General features: G+C 33.0%; 1 protein-coding gene across 1 annotated transcript in view; it reads right to left on the minus strand.

Moving 5' to 3' along the window:
- LOC126890163 (dual specificity protein phosphatase 15-like) overlaps positions 1 to 19743 on the minus strand; it is a 149913-nt gene that overhangs the window by 39471 nt on the left and 90699 nt on the right. Inside the window, exon 5 of the mRNA XM_050659016.1 lies at positions 9455 to 9773. Coding sequence (XP_050514973.1) covers positions 9455 to 9773 — 319 coding nt within the window. The remainder of the gene's footprint in view (positions 1 to 9454; positions 9774 to 19743) is intronic.

The raw sequence follows: 19743 nt of genomic DNA on the forward strand, positions 1-19743 counted from the left end.
GTAAAAAAAATTTTTCTAAAAATTTTTGAAAAATTTCCTTTTTTCAAAATAACTTAAAAAGTATTAGTGATAAGAAAAATCTTAAAGAGTAAAAAAATGTAGGTTTTGCTATTATAAATATGCTAGTTTCATTTTGTTTTTCCGTAAGACAAAAATTGGTTAATATATGGCTGTTAAAAATTTGCATACACTCGTGATTAGAGACCCGTTCAAGCTTTTTCAACTATAACGCTTTCAAAAATAAACACTTTAAACCGGTGAGACTGACAGATCATATAAAAAATGGATAAGGAAGTATGTAAATTGTTTGTAAAGCCATAGCAATTAATTTCATTTGGGAGCTAAACACGGGGAAATTTTCATGATTTTTTTACCAAAAATAAGAGGGCAAACTTTATTTTGAGCGTAACTTCCTTATTTTTAATGCTAAAAACTTTTATAAACAATTAAAATAAAGCCTTTTATAAATACTTTAAAAAAGTTGGAATGGGGTTTTCCCGAAAAGTGCTTAATTTTTCGGTGATTTTACCTTGAAATATGCGATTTGGAATTAGACGAATAAGAACGTATTTTTCATGAGCTACAACTTTGTTTTTACTCGATTGATAGACTTTACTCATACACCATTTTATTTGGTTTTATATAAGCTATACTTTTGCTAAGGTCATTTTTTCGATCAAACATTTACATTTTGAGTTATTTGCGAAAAACCGTCTGAAACGTAGTTTTTTTGTCGAAAAATAAACATTTTCAATCGCAAATAACTCGAAAAATATTAAGTCAAATAAAAAACTCTATAGAACAGAAATTGCTTAAAATCAGTCAATTTATCCATTTCCGGTCCTATCTTGAACGTATGTTTTTTCACCCCCGAGAAGGGGTGACTGTCACCCCCCAAGTAAAAGCAACCAACGGCACAATTTCAACTTTGAAGTGGAGGGTAAGTAGAACCTAAATCCAAATTTTTATGCAATTCGGAGTTGCCCCTGAAAATTACACGGTATTGCCGTATTTCCCGTTCATTTACTGGGCTAATATATTACTTATTTTCGGATTTAATTTCGGTCTACAAATAAATTTTTATTTGTGCAATTTTACCATACGTTACTATTTAGTAACAGTATTTATCTTCAAATTACAATTTGATTTATAATAATTGTTACATAAGGTAGGATAGGGGTCATTTCTGCCCCTGAAGTTATTGGTTCAATAGCTAAAATAAGGGACAAATATTTGCGAATCATTTTATTAATGCATCGGCAAAAAAACAACGCCAATCGTTGTGTTATGCAGTGGCATATATAAATCGATACAAAATGGCCTACATAGAGGCTATACATACATCAAAACGTATCACACAAAATATTTTAACTGTATCATCATCAAAAACTAGTAAGATACAAAACAAGCAATTCGGCTTTGTTTTCACCCAACAGGACCGGAAATAGAACTGAAAGTCAATATTTGCTAAGATTACACTAATTTTAAGTCATTTTTGCCAAACTTCCGGTCATAATTTTTTAACCTGAAATGAAATCAAAACTGGACCAAAATATTCGAGTTAAATTTTTCAATACGAGTCGATTATTATATGATATGTACTATTTATGCGACTATAATACTTCCCGGTTACAACTTTTTAATGCGCGTCGAAAAATATATCGCTTCTGCTATTTCAGCGACACTAAAACAGTACTTCCGGTTGCAACTCTAGAACCGGAAGTTGTAGGTCTAATTTCTCATCTTAAATACCATTTTTTGGCAATAAGCTCTCATTTGACACGTCATTTGTCATTCTATCTGTTCTAATAACGGAGGAGTTATGTTTACTTCTTCTTCTTTATACTTTATAAATAGGCCCAATTCCTGTTTTACTTCGGTTTTTAGCCTCAATTTACATTGTCTGACCATCTTTTCCTCGGTCGTCCCAATGATCTTCTTACATTTGGCGATTTGTCTCTTGCTATTCGTACTATTCTATTTTCTGTCATTCTTTCTATGTGTTGATTCCATTCTATTTTTCTTCTTTTGGTCCACATGTTTATTTCTTCTATACCACATCTCGCTCGTATTTCCTTACTTCTTACTCTGTCTCTTAGAGTTTGGTTTGTTATTTTTCGTAAGACTTTCATTTCTGCTGTTTCCAGCAGTCTATGTGTTTTCGCCGGATCTGCTCTTGTTTCCGCTGTATACGTCATTATCGGTCTTATTGTTGATTTATATATCCTGGTTTTCGTTTCCATTGTGAGGTGTTTGTTTCTCCAGAGTGTGTTGTTGAGACATCCTGCTGCTCTGTTCGCCATATTCACTTGTTTTTGTACTTCTTTTTCCACTTTTCCGTAGCTTGACAGTTTTATTCCCAAGTATTCTGTTTCCATCACTTGGTCTATTATTTTGTTATTTACGACCAATTTACATCGTCTCAATTCGGCTGATACCACTATCGATTTAGTTTTCTCTGTTGAGATCACCATGCTGTATAATAATATGAGAGCCGTGTCTTCGAATTCTTTAATTAATCTTTGTAGGTCATCTTCATTTTCGGCTGATATTATGGCGTCGTCGGCGTAGCAGATTATCTTTATTTTCTTTTCTCCCATTCTATATTCTCTCCTTTTTTAACTTTATTTATTATTTCATCCATTATCAGCTTAAATATTAATGGGGTCAGCGAATCTCCTTGTCTAATGCCAGTTTCATACTTGATAGGTTGCGATAGTTTTCCCTTACATCTTACCATAGCTATGTTATCTTTATATATTTATATTCTCAAAGGTTTTTATTAAATCCAGTGATATTCCCTTTCAAGTTATGTTTACGTACGGACAAACTGAATTGGATAAGTTAAGATTTTGTAAAATGGGTGAAAACAATTAATAACTGTCTCAGTACAACAAAGGAGTTAACTGCAGTTAACTACGAAATTTTAAAAATCAAACCTTAATAGAATAGAATAGAATAGAATAGAAATATGCTTTATTGTCACTGAAAATACAAATTTTATGGACAAAGCTTAATTAAAGTCAGAAAAAAATAAATAAATAATATCTAACAATAACAATAACAAATACAATTTTCTGAAATTTGATAAATCGTCAATATAAAAAAAATATACATAAATACAAAATATAAGTTAATAAAGTAAAGAAAAAAAAAACAAAATCGATATATTGCAACAATTTATAGAAATTGCAAAGTGAATATACAATAAAGCAAACTATTTATAGACATAGGAACTAATAAGTTTAAGCTGCTGCATGTGACACCCAAGTATAGATAAGTTTGGTTACTTGTACAGCCGGTTCCTAAAAAAACTGATACGACTCTTAGTAAGATTTGATCATGTTGAGCAGTGTATTTGATTGATCTGACATTATATTTATTATGACAGACAAATAATAAAATAAACAAACAACAAACAACAAACAACTGATTACATATTATGTTAATTCATAAATTGTACTAATTATTAAGGTCTAAATGTTTATATTATTTTGAATTCCTATATTTTATAAAGAACATATAAATGATAGTTTTTACATCAAATAGATCACATAATTATTGTAAACATGGATTATACAACAAAACAAATTAATATTCAATTCAGCCCTGTAACTTATTAAAATAAATATTATAGAAGTTTTCAGGGACTTTCAGCCCTCGATAATAATGTAGTCTTTCATTTTGAGTTTAAATTTTTCAAAAATATTTATTAGTTTTCTCCGGATTCGAAAAAAAATTAATACAATTAAAATACATTGAGAATTTTGACATGCGTCACAATTTTGCATTAACTCAATGTAAAATTCTAAACTGTTGAATTCCAGCTTCCCTAATTATTTGACATCAAATGACATTAGAAACTATTTGTAGAGGATTGAAATCTGTATTGAAAACAATTGTTAAAATTGGTCTACGTAATTAAACATATTCCAAAATTTTGTAAAAATGTAATACATTTCAGTTTTCAGCCCAAACTTAGGCCACACACAATGCAATATGTTCACATTTTTGAACTGTCAATATTTTTATTTTATCATCTATTGTTTAAAAACAATACAGTTGATAAGATACCCTCAGTTGCGAAGAAATTATTAATAATAAAGATTAATAATAAAGTCTAATAACCGTGGAACAGAATAATATATCTGACAAATTTTAAGATTTGGCAGTGACATTGACAGTATGTAAATATTAAGTATCTATCCTTCAAAATACACTGCTCAATTTTCTACAAAATACGCTTCAAGAGTCGTATCAGTTTTTTTTGGAACCAGGCTGTAATTTCTTAGTTAGTCATTAAGAAACTCTTCTACTGAATAATACGGTCTTGTAGATAGATGAGCTTTTGTCATTTTACGGAACTTGGGGAAAGATGTTGCAGATTTGAGTTGTAAAGGAAGATGGTTGTATAGTTTTTTTGCGGAATATAATATAGATTTCTTTACTAACTCAGAGGACGGGATCGGTAAATAGACATCAAAATTTGAATTTCTGGTGGAGTAGTCATGACGAGGCCTTGCTGGAAAGACATGCATGTGTTTACGAATTAAGCAAACAGTTTCTAAAATATATAAAGATGTAAGGGTTAAAATGCCGTGATCTTTGAAGTAACTTCTGCAATGTGTTGTTCTTCTGAGGCCAAACAGATACCTTATTGCTCTTTTTTGTAATTTAAAAATAACATCTAACTGGGCAGCTGTACTAGAACCCCAAAAAGGAAGACCATATCGAAGATGAGACTCGAACAAAGAAAAATATGTTAGTTTAGAAGATGCTAAATTGAGTTCTTTCGAAACAGATCTTATAGCATAGCAGGCTGAGGCGAGTTTCTTACTTACACATCGATATGAAGGGACCATTTGAGGTTGCTGTCTAAAAAAATACCAAGAAATTTTACAGAATCAACGGTAGAGATCTGGCTGTTATTAACAAGCAGGGGTTGAAGAGCACTTTTATAGGATAATGCTACTGTCTTATCCACGTTAAAAGAGAGTAAATTAGAGTCAGACCAGGTTTTTATCGTAAGCAAATCAGAAGTTATAGTTGCATGAAGAGATGCAATAGTTGAGTTGCTCCAAGTGATACTGGTATCATCAGCAAAAAGAAAAATTTTTCCATCGATTTTTAAGTTAGTGATGTCATTTATAAAGATAAGGAACAGTAGAGGACCCAATACTGAACCTTGTGGTACTCCACATACAATGTTTTTGAGACTAGAGTCAGTATCATTTGCTCTAACTAGTTGTTTCCTATTATTCAAGTAAGATTGGAACCAATTCAAAGAAATACCTCGAATCCCATAGAAATTTAGTTTTTTAATCAAAATGTCGTGATTTACACAATCAAAAGCTTTGGCATAGTCACAGAAAACAGTGGCAGTATAAAGATTATTGTTTAGTGCTTGGTAAACCTCATGAAACACAGAAAACAAGGCATCAGTGGTATATTTATTAGTTAAAAAGCCGAACTGATTTTGGGATAAGATGTTGTTATCAATGAGAAAGGACATAAGACGGGTTTTTATGAGTCTCTCAATAATTTTTGAAAGTACCGATAGTAAGGCAATAGGTCTATAGTTGCAAGCATTAGATTTTTCACCACCCTTATGAAGGGGAATAATAATGGCTATCTTTAGGCACTCTGGGAATTTGCCTCTTTCAAAGGAATCATTAATTAGTGAGACGAGGTTTTCCATCACATTTTCTGTGAGATTTGAGAAGATTTTTATGGATAGTCCATCAGTACTACAGGATGATTTGCTTTTGATACTATTGATAGTTTGGATCAGTTCAGATATATCGATTGGTCTTAAAAAGAATGAATTCGAGAACACTCCCGAATTGGGGAGATAGGAAATGGGATCTTTTTGTGGCAAAATAGTAGAAGTTATATTTTTACTCACATTAACGAAATATTCGTTTAGATTTTCCGGGTCTGGAAGGGCAAATGTTTGAACTGCGTGAGTTCTATTTCGAAGATCGTTTATTATGGACCAAGTTTCTTTTGCAACACTTTTAGAGCTTTCCATACGATTTTGATAGTAGGCTTTTTTAGCTGATTTGATGAGTTTTAGATAGGTTACCCTGTACTTGGTGATATATTGAGTGACAGAGACGTTGGTAGCAAATTTCTTGATATACAATAGTGAGCGCATATTTTTGGCTGATATGCGAATACCTTTTGTAGCCCAGGGTTTGTGATGTTTTGGCTTAATTGAAATTAAAGGAAATGCCTTATTGAAGATAGAGACAATCTTTTCTATAAAATCGTTGAAATTATAGTCCACGTCCGCAGAAGGAAAATGCCACTCAGAAGTTAAGCATAAATTTTGAAATTTATGAAAATTCCGAGCGGAAAAAATCCTACCTAAACGTCTGGTTTTCGAGGAGGGTTTGCTGAAGATGTTAAACTTCGTAAATACTGCTTCATGATCTGATAATCCCGCATTAATAATTGTAGAGCAGACAGCAAGGGGTGAGAAATCTGAGACAATATAGTCAATTATGGTAGATGAAGTTTTTGTAATCCTTGTAGGAGAATTAACGTGCATAGAGAGACCATATGATTCAAATATGTTGACCAAGGACATTTGGGTAGCACAAGCAGCATCATAATTAATGTTGAAGTCCCCGCATAGAATTTTTCTGCTTCTATGAGGCAAGTCATCTAACAAATTTAGCAGGCTCTGAAAAAATAGTTCCACAGGGGAGTCAGGTGATCTATAGATGCAAATAATGCCAATAATGAAGTACCTACCTAGTAAAAATTACTATATTAACAATTAAATAGACAAAAAAAAACGTAGCTTTTTTGATGATTAATGAATAATAAATTAACACTTACGTTCGTTTTAAAATGTTTCTAAAATATTTCACAACAAAAATAATTTTATATTTATTAAAAAATTATAATTAAAGAATTATAAAATAGTACATTCTTTCACGGTTTTTGCTGTAAATTTTAAAGAACCGCTTGGATTAATATGAAATTTGGCATACGCATAGCCCACATGTCAAAGAAAAAAAGTGATATGGTGCCGATGTGTGCTTTTGCCCTGAGGGTGAGTTTCACCCCATCTCGGGGGTGAAAAAATATATGTCCAAGATAAGTCCCGAAATGGATAAACTGACTAATTTTAAGCAACTTTTGTTTTATAGAGTTTTTTCAGCAAATCAATACTTTTCGAGTTATTTGCAAGTGAATATGTTCATTTTTCAACAAAATAACCACGTTTTTAGACGGTTTGTCGCAAATAACTCAAAACGTAAGCATTTTGTCGAAAAAAATATTCTTAGGAAAACTATAGCCTATCAAAAAGTGAAAAAAACGGTGTATATATTAGGTCTCTATACCTAGCAAAAGCAGAGTTATAGCGAATGAAAAATAGGTTCATATTCGAAAAATTCCAAATAGAATAATTCAATTTGAAATATCCAAATAATGAAGCATTCTTGGGGAAAACCCATTACAACTTTTTTAAAGTGTTTTAAAAAAGCATTATTTCTGTTAAAAAAAAATTTCTAGCATCAAATGTAAGCAAGTTACGCTTAAAAAAAGTAAAGTTGGTCCCTTTTGTTTTGGCAAAAAAAAATCACGAAGATCACCCCCCAATTAGCAACTTAAATGAAATTAATCGTTACCGCTTCACAAGTTACTTTACTTATGTTGTGTTTATATGATCTGTAAGTTTCATCGATTCAAAGTGAAATTTAAAAAAAAATTAATTTTGAAAAAAATGCTTTTTTTCTAAATAACTTAAAAATTGTTAGAGATACCAAAAACAATAAAAAGTCAGCTTTACTTTTCTGAATATTTTGTATTTTTTTGTTTTTCTGTAAGACAAAAATTGGTAAAGATTCAGTGTTTCTAAATTTGCATACACTCGTGATAAGTGACTCGTTCAAGCCTTTTTAACTACAGCTTTTTCAAAAATAAGGACTTTGAACCGATGAAACTTGCAGATCATAAATATGACCAATACGTACGCGAGTAAAAAACTTCTGTGAAGTGGTAACAATTAAGTTCATTTGAAATGCTAATTAGACTTTCCCGATTGCTTACAAAAAAAGGGACAAACTTTATTTTGAGCGTACCTTGTTTACTTTTGATGCTAAAAATTTTATTTAAAAATCAAAAATAAGCATTTTTTAAACACTTTAAAAAGTTAAAATGAGTTTTCCCCAAAAAAGTGCTTCGGTTTTTGGTTATGGCACGTTAAAATATTCGATTTGGAATATGACGAATATGAACCTATTTTTCATTAGCTATAACTCTGTTTCTACTAGGTGTGGTGACCTAATATATAGGTACACAATGTTTTTTACTATTTTACGTGCTATAATTTTGATAAGAATTTTTTTCTCGACCAAATACTCACTTTTTGAGTTATTTGGGAAAAACCGTCTGAAAACGTAGTTATTTTGTAGAAAAATTAACATATTCACTCGCAAAAACAGTGAACTCACAGTGAAAAAACTTTATAGAACAAAAGTTGCTTAGAATTAGTCATTTTATCCATTTCCGGACTTATTTCGAACATATATTTCACCCCCAAAAGGGGGCGAAACTCACCCCTAGGGCAAAAGCGCACATCGGCACAATATCACTTTTTTTCTTTGACTTGTTATGTGTATGCCAAATTTCATGTCAATCCAAGCGGTTCTTTAAAATTTAGAGGTTTTGCAATATTTTACATTTAAAGAACGTACTCAAAGTTATACAATATATAGCTTTAAATAAGCATTCTAGCTGCGCTGTCTATCGTAAAATAGCAACATGATGATAGGTTAATGCGTATATTAGCTAAGCCTATTACTGTGAGACCAGTTCTAAAATTGGAATACATATTTTTCTGTAAATGACGCTAGTGTAATAAGCATTGTTACATTATAGAGAGCACTTGCTCTATTTATAGGTTATCTACCTGGCTGCCCAGCCAATCAGGAGTAACTTGTAATATGTAAGTCTTCATTCCTGATGAGATTTGTTAAGGAGGTTTGCTTCAAAAGCGAAAATAAAATAGTGACACATAGGTGTTTACCATTTTTTTGTCATATACATACAGATAAAGCATAACTACGTTTATTCAATTACCATATTAAAAGACTCGACAAATTATCGAGTGCGGCAGTACTCGAAATAGAAATTTGCGTTTTTGTTGGACCACAAGAGTCTTCCAATTGAACTGAATTGGCGGAAATAGTTTTTAAAAGTTTAAAAAACATATCACCGAGACTTTCATCTTCGAAGACTGCTAGGCTGACCCTGAGCAATGCAGCGAGTCGAAAATAGTGGGGTGAGAGAGAGGGAGAGTTGATCTGTAAGCCGGTGTTGCCAGATTTCTCCCAACACGTCTCACTCTTTCTCAGCGGCATGCATAGGGAATCTTATTTTACGAATGACCCTAGTAGCTAATAATCGTTTGATTAAAAATGAATAATGAATTACTTACCAGTATAGCTTCGTAGACCCGAAGGACTGGACCGAGGTCTACTACTACTCGTACTGCAATTGCTATTGGTACTTGTACTACTCGGACTCCTGCGCATTTCAGACTGAGACCTACTATTTCTTCTTCTCGTCGTCCTCTTTTGCGTACTTCCAGACCGACACAACCCAGTAGGGCACTGCTCCCCTAAGGCACATTTTCCTTCACAAATCGAACGGGATTGTAACAGTTCTTCGTAATTATTGAGCATCAGAGCACACTGCTCTTGATCCCTATATACTAACGCCAGACTAGGATACCTTTCTTTTAAACGTCTTCGTTCCTAAAAATATGAAAACCGATGAAAATTGTTTGTACATCTACATCTACATACGTCTACATAAACACAAATAAACATTATAGACTAGGTGCCGGTATAGCCCAGTAGGGTTAGACGAATAACAGGCCTAACCTTGCATTAGGAGCTGCCCCAAATTTTATTTTTTTAATCTTTAGGGGGGTCAATAGTAGTGTAAATTTAAAATCCCGACTGAATTACGCCATTGCGTTAGCCGCCATCTTGATTTTAAATGAGAACCGTTTTTGCTCAATATCTCCGCCATTTTCAACTTTTCCACAAAAAGTATAACAACCAAAATTGTTGAACATGTAATTTTCTATAATTTCTATTTTTACAATTTTTTCGTGCCATAGATATTTTCCGAGTTATAGCGGAAAATAGTGACAGTTATATATAAATAGAGCATAATTATTGAATTATCTCGTTTATTGTTAGTTTTACGACAAAAATGTACCTATACAAAAATAGTGAGAATTGAATTCTACACAATTTTAGTTTCTTTCATTTTTTTGCTAAAGTTAATATTTAAGGTAGTATGTATGCGATAATGGCGCGAGCCTAAGACCTGATTGATTTTGTAGCAATTGTTTTTGTTCAATATCTACGCCATTTTTAACTTAAATTGTTCCAAATATGATTTCCTACAATTTCTTTTTAACAATTTTTTCATGCGGTTGATATTTTCCGAGTTAAGTGGGAAAATAGTAAAAAGTGGTGGGGGGGGGGGAGCATAATTACTGAATTGAACCTTTTTTCCAAGCCGCCCCAAATTTTATAATTCTATCCTTTAGGGGAGATCAATAGTAGTGTAAATTTAAAATCTCGACTGAATTCCGAGGTTGCATTAGCCGCCATATTGATTTTAAAGGAGAACTGTTGTTGCTTAATATCTCCGCCATTTTCAACTTTTCGACAAAAACGGTAGGAACTAAAATTGTTGGAAACGCAATTTCCTACAATTTCCTTTCCACAATTTTTTTATGCGATCAATATTCTCCGAGTTAAGGAGGAAAATAGTGGAAGCGGAGGGGAAGCATAATTATTGAATTGTCTCATTTATTATTACCTTTACGACATAATTGTACATAAACAAAAATAAAGAGAATTATATTTTATACAATTTTTGAAACTTCCAATGAAACATCAACCAAACTAAGTACATAAAAGGCATAAATAATAACTTATATGCATTAAGTTCACTGAATTTTATTAACTAGCGGGTTTTATTGGTTGAATTTGTCTGTCGATAATTAAGTTTCATATCAGCTAACATATTTAAATATTTCAACAATTTTTTTTTTAATTTTGGACCCCGTTGGGGGAATTTTTCCATTCCCCCCTCTTAGAACCGCCACTGGTTCTCTCAAAAAATTGTAGTAAATCGTAATTGCAACAATTTCAGTCCTTACACTTTTTGTCGAAAAGTTGAGAATGGGGAAGATATTGAACAAAAATCATTGCTTTAAAATCAATCGGGTCTTACGCTCGCGCCTTTACCGCATACGTACAACCTTAAATATTGATTTTATCGAAAAAATGAAAGAAATCAAAATTGTACAAAATTTAATTTTCTGCATTTTTGTATAAATTAAAATTTGTTGTAAAAGTAATAATAAACGAGATAATTTAATAAATCAATAATTATGCTTTAACTGTCACTGTTTTCTCCCCATAATTTGGAAAATATGGACCGCACGAAAAAAATTATAATAAACTAAATTATAGAAAATCGCATTTTCAACAATTTCAGTTTGTATATTTTTTGTCGAAAAGTTGAAAATGACGGAGATATTGAGCAAAATCCGTTCTCGTTTTAAATCAAGGTGGCGGCTAACGCAACGGTCAAATTCAGTCGAGATTTTAAATTTATACTACTATTGACCCAACCTCAGGATTAGAAAAATAAAATTTGGGGCAGCTTCTAATGCAAGGTCAAATGGTATCCCGACTGGGCTAGTATAGGTGACATTTGCTAATCATTTTAGGCACGATAAGACCCTATAACTTAAATATTAGAACCTAAAATAAAACGTATGAACACTCTCCCGTCACTTTTTAGTGGCACATGCGTCGACAGCGTATCAAACTTTCCACTTATGGACGGGATAAATAAATTAAAAAGTACCCTCCCTCACTCCCAGAATTATTTTTTTTTCATTTTCTTAAGTTCTATGTGATTAAATAATAAGACAGCGTAATTTTAACCCACTACCCCCTTCCCCTTTGCCCCACCTTCAAAAACTTAATTTTTCGTTTTTAATGTTTTTAAGTGGGATGCAATCAATTTTAAAATTTCAAAGAATTCATAGACATATTTGAGGTTTTTACAAAACATGTCCATTTTTTATAGACCCGTAGGTTGAGTGTACATAACCTCAAAAAAATGTTTAATTATTTTTTTGGAAAAAAGCGTATAACTTTTTTATGGAGATGGCTATAGGTCTAGTGTATTTTATATTTTGTGTATTTTATCAAAAACTACGTTTTTAATTTTTTTCAGATTTTTACGTAAGGTTCGCCACCTTCAAAAATCGAAAAAAACTGTTTTATGGGGTTTTTGGGGGTTTGAACGTGTTTCTCTCATTTTTAAATGTTCCAAAAGACTCAGTTACTTCAATTTATATATAAAACATACAAAAAACATTGATTTGATCTATTTTGAAGTCTATAAACTAGGGAAAATCCTCAAAAACCAGTGGCGTACTGAGCATGGTCCCGCGGGTTCCGTGGAACCAGGGCCCGGGCCACACAGGGGCCCGCTATAGCGCCCCTTTTGCTTCTTTTGTTTCTAACTTGATATGGACATTTTGAACCACACAAGTACGCAGTGCACACTAGGAAATATAACTGCTTAATAAATTTTAATTTTTTTGTAGGTACTTATAAATAAAAACGAAGAATACCTACCAATATCAAAATCAAAAAATTTAAAAACAATATTTATTAAGAAACACAGGGACTGGATAAGTCCGGAACTGGATGAACTAACTAATTCTAAGCAACTTTTTGAATAGAATAGAAATATGCTTTATTGTCACTGAAAATTTTTACAATTTTATGGACAAAGCTTACATACAGTCAAAAGAAAAACATAATATAAATAACAAATAACAACTACAATTTACTAAAATTAGATAAATCGTCAATAATGTACAGTATAAGATATAAAAGCCAAGACAAAAACAATTTATTGCAAAATATATATAAATTGCAAATTGAACATACAACAAATAAAAAAAAATGGGTACAACATAAGGAACTGCGCATGGAACCCAATTTTCTTAGTTATTCATTAAGAAATTCTTCTATTGAATAATATGGTCTTTTGGATAGATAGGCTTTTGTCATTTTACGGAACTTAGGGAAAGATGTTGCAGATTTAAGTTGTAACGGAAGATGATTGTACAGTTTCTTTGCGGAATATAATATAGATTTCTTTACTAACTCAGTGGATGGAATCGGTAAATAAATATCAAAGATTGAATTTCTGGCGGAGTAAAGATGATTGGGCCTTGATGGAAAGACATGAAGGTGTTTACGAATTAAACAAACCGTTTCTAGAATATATAAAGATGGAAGTGTTAAAATTTCGTGATCTCTGAAGTAACTTCTGCAATGTGTAGATCTTCTGAGGCCAAACAAATATCTTATTGCTCTTTTTTGCAATCTAAAAATGACATCAAATTGAGCAGCTGTACTAGAACCCCAAAAAGGAAGACCATATCGAAGATGAGACTCGAACAACGAAAAATATGTTATTTTAGAAGATGCTAAATTGAGTTCCCTTGAGACAGATCGTATTGCATAGCAACCTGAGGCGAGTTTCTTACTTAACGAATTGATATGAAGGGACCATTTGAGGTTGCTGTCTAAAAAAATACCAAGAAATTTTACAGAATCAACGGTACTGATCTGGCTGTTATGAAGTGGCAAAGGTTGAAGAGCTCCTTTATAGGATAATGCTACTGTTTTATTTACGTTAAAAGAGAGTAAATTAGAGTCAGACCAGGTATTTATCGTCAGTAGATCCGAAGTTATAGTTTCATGAAGAGATGCAATAGTTGAGTTGCTCCAAGTGATACTGGTATCATCAGCAAAAAGAAAAATTTTCCCATTGATTTTTAAATTAGTGATGTCATTTATAAAGATAAGGAACAGTATAGGACCCAATACTGAACCTTGTGATACTCCACATACCATGTTTTTGAGACTAGAGTCAGTATCATTTGCTCTAACTAGTTGTTTCCGATTATTCAAGTAGGATTGGAACCAATTCAAAGAAATACCTCGAATTCCATAGAAATTTAGTTTTGTAATCAAGATGTCGTGATTTACACAATCAAAAGCTTTGGCATAGTCGCAGAAAACAGTGGCAGTATAAAGATTATTGTTTAGTGCTTGGTAAACCTCATGTAGTACAGAAAACATGGCATCAGTGGTACATTTATTTGTTAAAAAGCCGAACTGATTTTGTGATAAAATGTTGTTATCAACGATAAAGGACATAAGTCGAGTTTTAATGAGTCTCTCAATAATTTTGGAGAGTACCGGTAGTAAGGCAATAGGTCTATAGTTGCAGGCATCAGATTTTTCGCCACCCTTATGAAGAGGAATAATAATGGCTGTCTTTAGGCACTCTGGAAATTTACCTTTTTCGAAGGAATCATTAATTAGTGAGAGGAGGATTTCCAACACATTTTTTGTGAGATTAGAGAAAATTTTTATATATAGTCCATCAGTACTACATGATGATTTGCTTTTGATACAATTGATTGTTTGGATAAGTTCAGAGTTATCGACTGGTCGTAAAAAGAATGAATTCGAGACCTGTATTGAATTAGGAAGATAGGAAATGGGATCTTGTTGTGGCAAAATTGTTGATGTTATATTTTTACTTACATTAACGAAGTAGTCGTTTAGACTTTCAGGATTTTCAGGATTTTTCTATACCTTTTTTTTTCACGAAGTCAATAGTTTTCGTGTTATTTGCGAGTGAAAATGTTTATTTTTCAACAAAAAGCCACGTTGCAGACGGTTTTTCGCAAATAACTCAAAAAGTAAGTATTTTATCAAAAAAATATTAGCAAAAATATAGCTTATAAAAAAGTGAAAAAATGGTGTATGTATAAGGTCTGTAGACCCAGTAGAAACACAATTGTAGCGAATGAAAAGTGAGTTCTCACTAGTCAAATTCCAAATCGAATATTTCAACGTAAAATAACCAAAAAATCAAGCACTTTTCGGGGAAAACTCAAATTTTTTAAAGTATTTGAAAAAAGCTTTATATTTGTTTTTTAAAAAAGTTTCTAACATCAAAAGTAAGTAAGTTACGATCAAAGGAATGTTGGTCCATTTTTTTGTAAAAAAAATCGTGAAAATTACTCCCAGTTATTAGCATCCAAAATTCAATTAATCGTTGCCGCTTCAGAAATTACTTTACTTTTTATTGTTTACAACATCTGTAAGATTCATTGGTTCAAAGTGCTTATTTTTGAAAAGGCTGCAGGTAAACGGGCTTAAACGAGTCACTAATCACGAGTGTATACAAATTTTGAACAGCCATATCTTAACCAAGTTTTGTCTTCAGGAAAATAAAAAGTCCAAAATACAATAGCAAAACTTATAATATAATTATTAAAAAAATATTATTTTTTTACTACTTGAGATTTTTGGTACATATCACCAATAACTTACAAGAGACCAAATTTATTTTGAGCGCTACATACTTAATTTTGATGCTAGAAACTTTCATAAAAAAAAACAAAAATAAAGCTTTTAACACTTTAAGAAAGTTGCTATGAGTTTTTCAATAAAAGTGCTTCATTTTTTGGTTATTTCAAGTTGAAATATTTGATTTGAAATTTGACGAATAAGAACCTACATTTTATTTTATTACCTACAAATCTGCTCCTACTGAGTCTATAGACTTCGTATATACACCATTTTTTCTTTTTTATAAGCTATATTTGTACTAAGAAAATTTTTGTCGATAAAATACTTACTTTTTGAGTTATTTGAGAAAAACAGTCTAAAAACGTATTATTTTCTTGTTGAAAAATAACCATATTCACCCGCAAATTTTATTAGTCAGTTTTTTCAATTCCGGACTTATCTTAAACCTATGTTTTTGACCCCTGAGAAGAGGTTAAACTCACCCCCATGGCCAAGGTACTTATCGGCACAATAACACTTTTTTTTCTTTGACATGTTAGTCATGTTGTACGCCAAATTTCATGTCAATCCAAGCTGTATTTTTAAAATTACAGCAAAGTTCTGAGTAAATGAACTATAAATTAGCTTGAGTTTTTATAAATATGTATATGATAATATATTTTATGATATATGCTGATTTATCTTTATTGTTTATTAAAAACTTTGATATACAATGTGTGTTTTTATTGGGCGAGCGGGCCCGCATCCCAACTGGAACCAGGGCACGATGATCTATCAGTACGCCACTGCCAAAAACCCACAAAAAAAACAAGTTTTTTGGATTTTTGAAGGTAGCGAACGTTACGGAAAAATCTGAAAAAAATTAAAACATATTGTTTGATAAGATACACAAAATAGAAAAAAAAATAGACCTCCAGCCATTTCCAAAAAAAAGTTATACGCGTTTTTCCAAAAAAAAAATAATAAAAAATCCAATAAAATTTTATTTGAGGTTATGTACACTCAAACTATGAATCTATAAAAAATAGACATGTTTTGTAAAAGTCTCAACTATGTCTAAAGTATGAATTTTTTGAAGTTTGAAAATTAATTGCATCCCACCTAAAATAAATAAAAAAAATGTTGGGGAAGTTTTTGATGTTGGGGCAAAGGGGAAGGGGTGGTGGGTTAAAATTCCTCTGAGTCTTATTATTTAATCACATAGAACTTAAAAAAATGAAAAAACTTGAATTCTGGGAGTGAGGGAGGATACCTTTTAATTTATTTATCCCGTCCATAAGTGGAAAGTTTGATGCGCCACTGTCGACGCATGTGCCACTAAAAAAATTAGCAAATTTCACCTATAGCGGCTCTTAGTCTATTACAGTGAATTGTTTATTAATTTTTACACAGCGTTTATATTGTATGCAGTATTTGACTACATGCGATTACTGCTTGCACGTTTTTTAATCTAAAGAGCTACTGGAAAAAGTTAGTGAAACAAACTATCACATAATAGTTTCTCTATACTCTTACTGGGTTGTGGTAAAGCAGTCTGCAGACGAGTCCTCCTACAGGTGTTGTCAATTATTACGCCTGGCCGTTACCTAGGCCGAGGACGTAGCCTAGCGTAATGAACTGTAAAATTCTTCAGCTTAAACTAGCGTAATGAAGTATGCAGTTCTTCAGGTCAATAATGCTTCTTTTAGATAGTGTTAAAACAGATCATTATCCATGCTGGATAAAAGAGAAGTGGCAGAGAAACGACAGAATTGGTCAGAACATCACCATCGATTACTTTAAATTTGAGCCCGCTTGAGAATTTAAGTATCTTAGAACAACAATAACTGAAGACAGTAACGAATCACAAGAAATAATCAATAGGATACAGGCCGGCAACAGATGTCTTTATGTCCTTCAAAACCTTATAAAATTGACAAAGGTAAAATCGTATAAAACAATCATAAGACCCGTTGTGATGTATAGAAGCAAAACTTGGGCGATAACAAAGGCAAACGAAGAGAGACCACGTGTTTGGGAAAGAAAAACCCTAAGGAAGATCTTTGGGCCTGTGCTGGATGAAGCCCAATATAGGACAATATAGGATACGAACTAACAAAGAGCTCGAAGAACATTACCCATACGCCAACATCGTAAAAGAAATAAAGTCCAGAAGACTCCAATGGGCAGGACACTTAGAAAACATTCTGACCAAAGAATAGTTAGGGTACGAACATGCCGAAGATACATGGATGAGCGCGGTGCAGGTCGCGATCGTTGTCGAGGTTTACATACATACCGAAGATACGTCCTTTTCAGTGTTCTTTGCGGTTTCCATATAACCAAAACTTATCGCAACCTGATTACAACAAGAAATGGATAAATACACCAGCCGTATCTCCGGCAAATGCCACGTGGTTTAAAAACTTTAATTTACCACACGATCAGCAGCTCGATCGCGATGTAAAACAAACTATTTTGCTTTGGCATCGACATCGCTGTAAACCGCGATGATTGATAGGTTGCGAGGGTGAATGGGTGACACATCCTTGGTATGTGCGATCTCATAAGAAAATGAAAGTTTGTTGTGACATCGATGTAGCGACCGAAATCGCGACCTACACCGCGCACATCCATGTATCTTCGGCATATTCGTACCCTAAGACTGGCATGGGAGGAAGTCCCAACTAGAAAAAGACCACTTGGACGCCCTCGACTCCGATGGCGAGATAATATAGCAGGAGACCTAAAAGTTATGGGCGTGGAGAATTGGATAGAGGTTGCTCAAGACAGAGAACAATGGAGGCATGTTGTCGAGTCAGCCAAAACCCAGTCGTGGTTGTAACGCCACGGAGTACTAAGTAGTATAAATGGTAAATAATTACGGCCCCTTTCACGTCGACTGGCTGCTATGACTGACCTCTCATGTATATTGACTACCAGACTGCCTAGCGCGTGTAGGCCCTTAGGCCAGTATTTGACTCAGGGGCGTCATTTGACAGGATCGGGGGGCATTTGCCCCCCCTGACCCTGAAAATGACTCAAATTTACAAAAAATACATCGTCGCTGATTTGCAAAAAGGGGCCAAGTAACATTTTTATATTTTTACTAAGTGGGACTTAGCTCCTTTTTTTACGGCCAGTTTTTAAAAAGATGTTACTTGGAACCAAAAAATTATGAGAGTATCTCAACAACAGTAAGTAATACACTTGACCCCTTTTTACAGAATACGTAGAACCTTCGTAATTATCATTTTTGCACATAACCCCTCATTTGAATAAAATGTCACTTGGCACCTTTTTGCAAATCAGCGACGACATCAATTTTATTACTATAGTATTGTATAATGTATTGTATATATAATGCCTGCCCCCCCCCCACAATCAAAATTTCAAATGACACCCCTGATTAGACTAGGTAATTGGTGACGCAACTAGTGGCGCAACTGGTGGCGCAACTAGTGGCGCAACTGGTGGCGCAACTGGTGGCGCAACTAATGGCTCCACCAAATTAAAGCACACAAAATATTATGGGCAACTTGTGGCCGATATGGGCAACTGGTGGCACAAATAGTTACCGTAGTCTAATAGGTCTTATTTATTTTAATGTCCCGTGACGTAATGAGTCACTGGTGGATTAACTTGGTGACGTCACCAGTTGCCTAGTATAATACTGGCCTTAGCGGTTTTAGGCCTCTGCAGTCTCTTTAGTGACCAGCCACAATATCTAATTAGTTCTTTGGTCACTGTACGGTTTGACTTGCGCTCCTTTCACAAGCCTGCAAGAATTTGAAGCCGATATTAAAATATTATTGCATTTTGCTTACCTCCAGGCACCGAAAGGTTTTCTGGATCAAATTGCTATAAATTTATAGACGGACAATAATCAGAAAAAATCTACCTGAGCCCTTAGTTTTCTCCCAATATTCTTACAAACAAGAATTCCAATTAAATAAGGAAAAAGCTAATGCAGCACTCTTTTAGAGTGTTGAGTAAAATAGAAAGTTCCTAATTTTATTGTGTTTAGATTTCTGTGTGGAAGTTTTTTTTCTTCTGACTCCGAGTAGTTTATTTAATGTTTGCTACCGGGAAACGTTCTCAAAGTTTATTTCCGAGAACGGAGTTCCATAAGTGATGTATTACAACATAAATTAATTAGCAAATTTCCCCAGTCTTGTTAGTTTCAACTAAAAAGACATGAGAAGACAAAGTAGAAAGTATCTCTAAATAAATGAGCTTTGAACTTTTAATTGCACTCTTTTTATTCCTGGAAAGATTAAACCTGTGCTGGTAATAATTT

The sequence above is a fragment of the Diabrotica virgifera genome, chromosome 8 (genome assembly GCF_917563875.1).
Source record: "Diabrotica virgifera virgifera chromosome 8, PGI_DIABVI_V3a".
Taxonomy (NCBI): Eukaryota; Metazoa; Arthropoda; class Insecta; order Coleoptera; family Chrysomelidae; genus Diabrotica; species Diabrotica virgifera.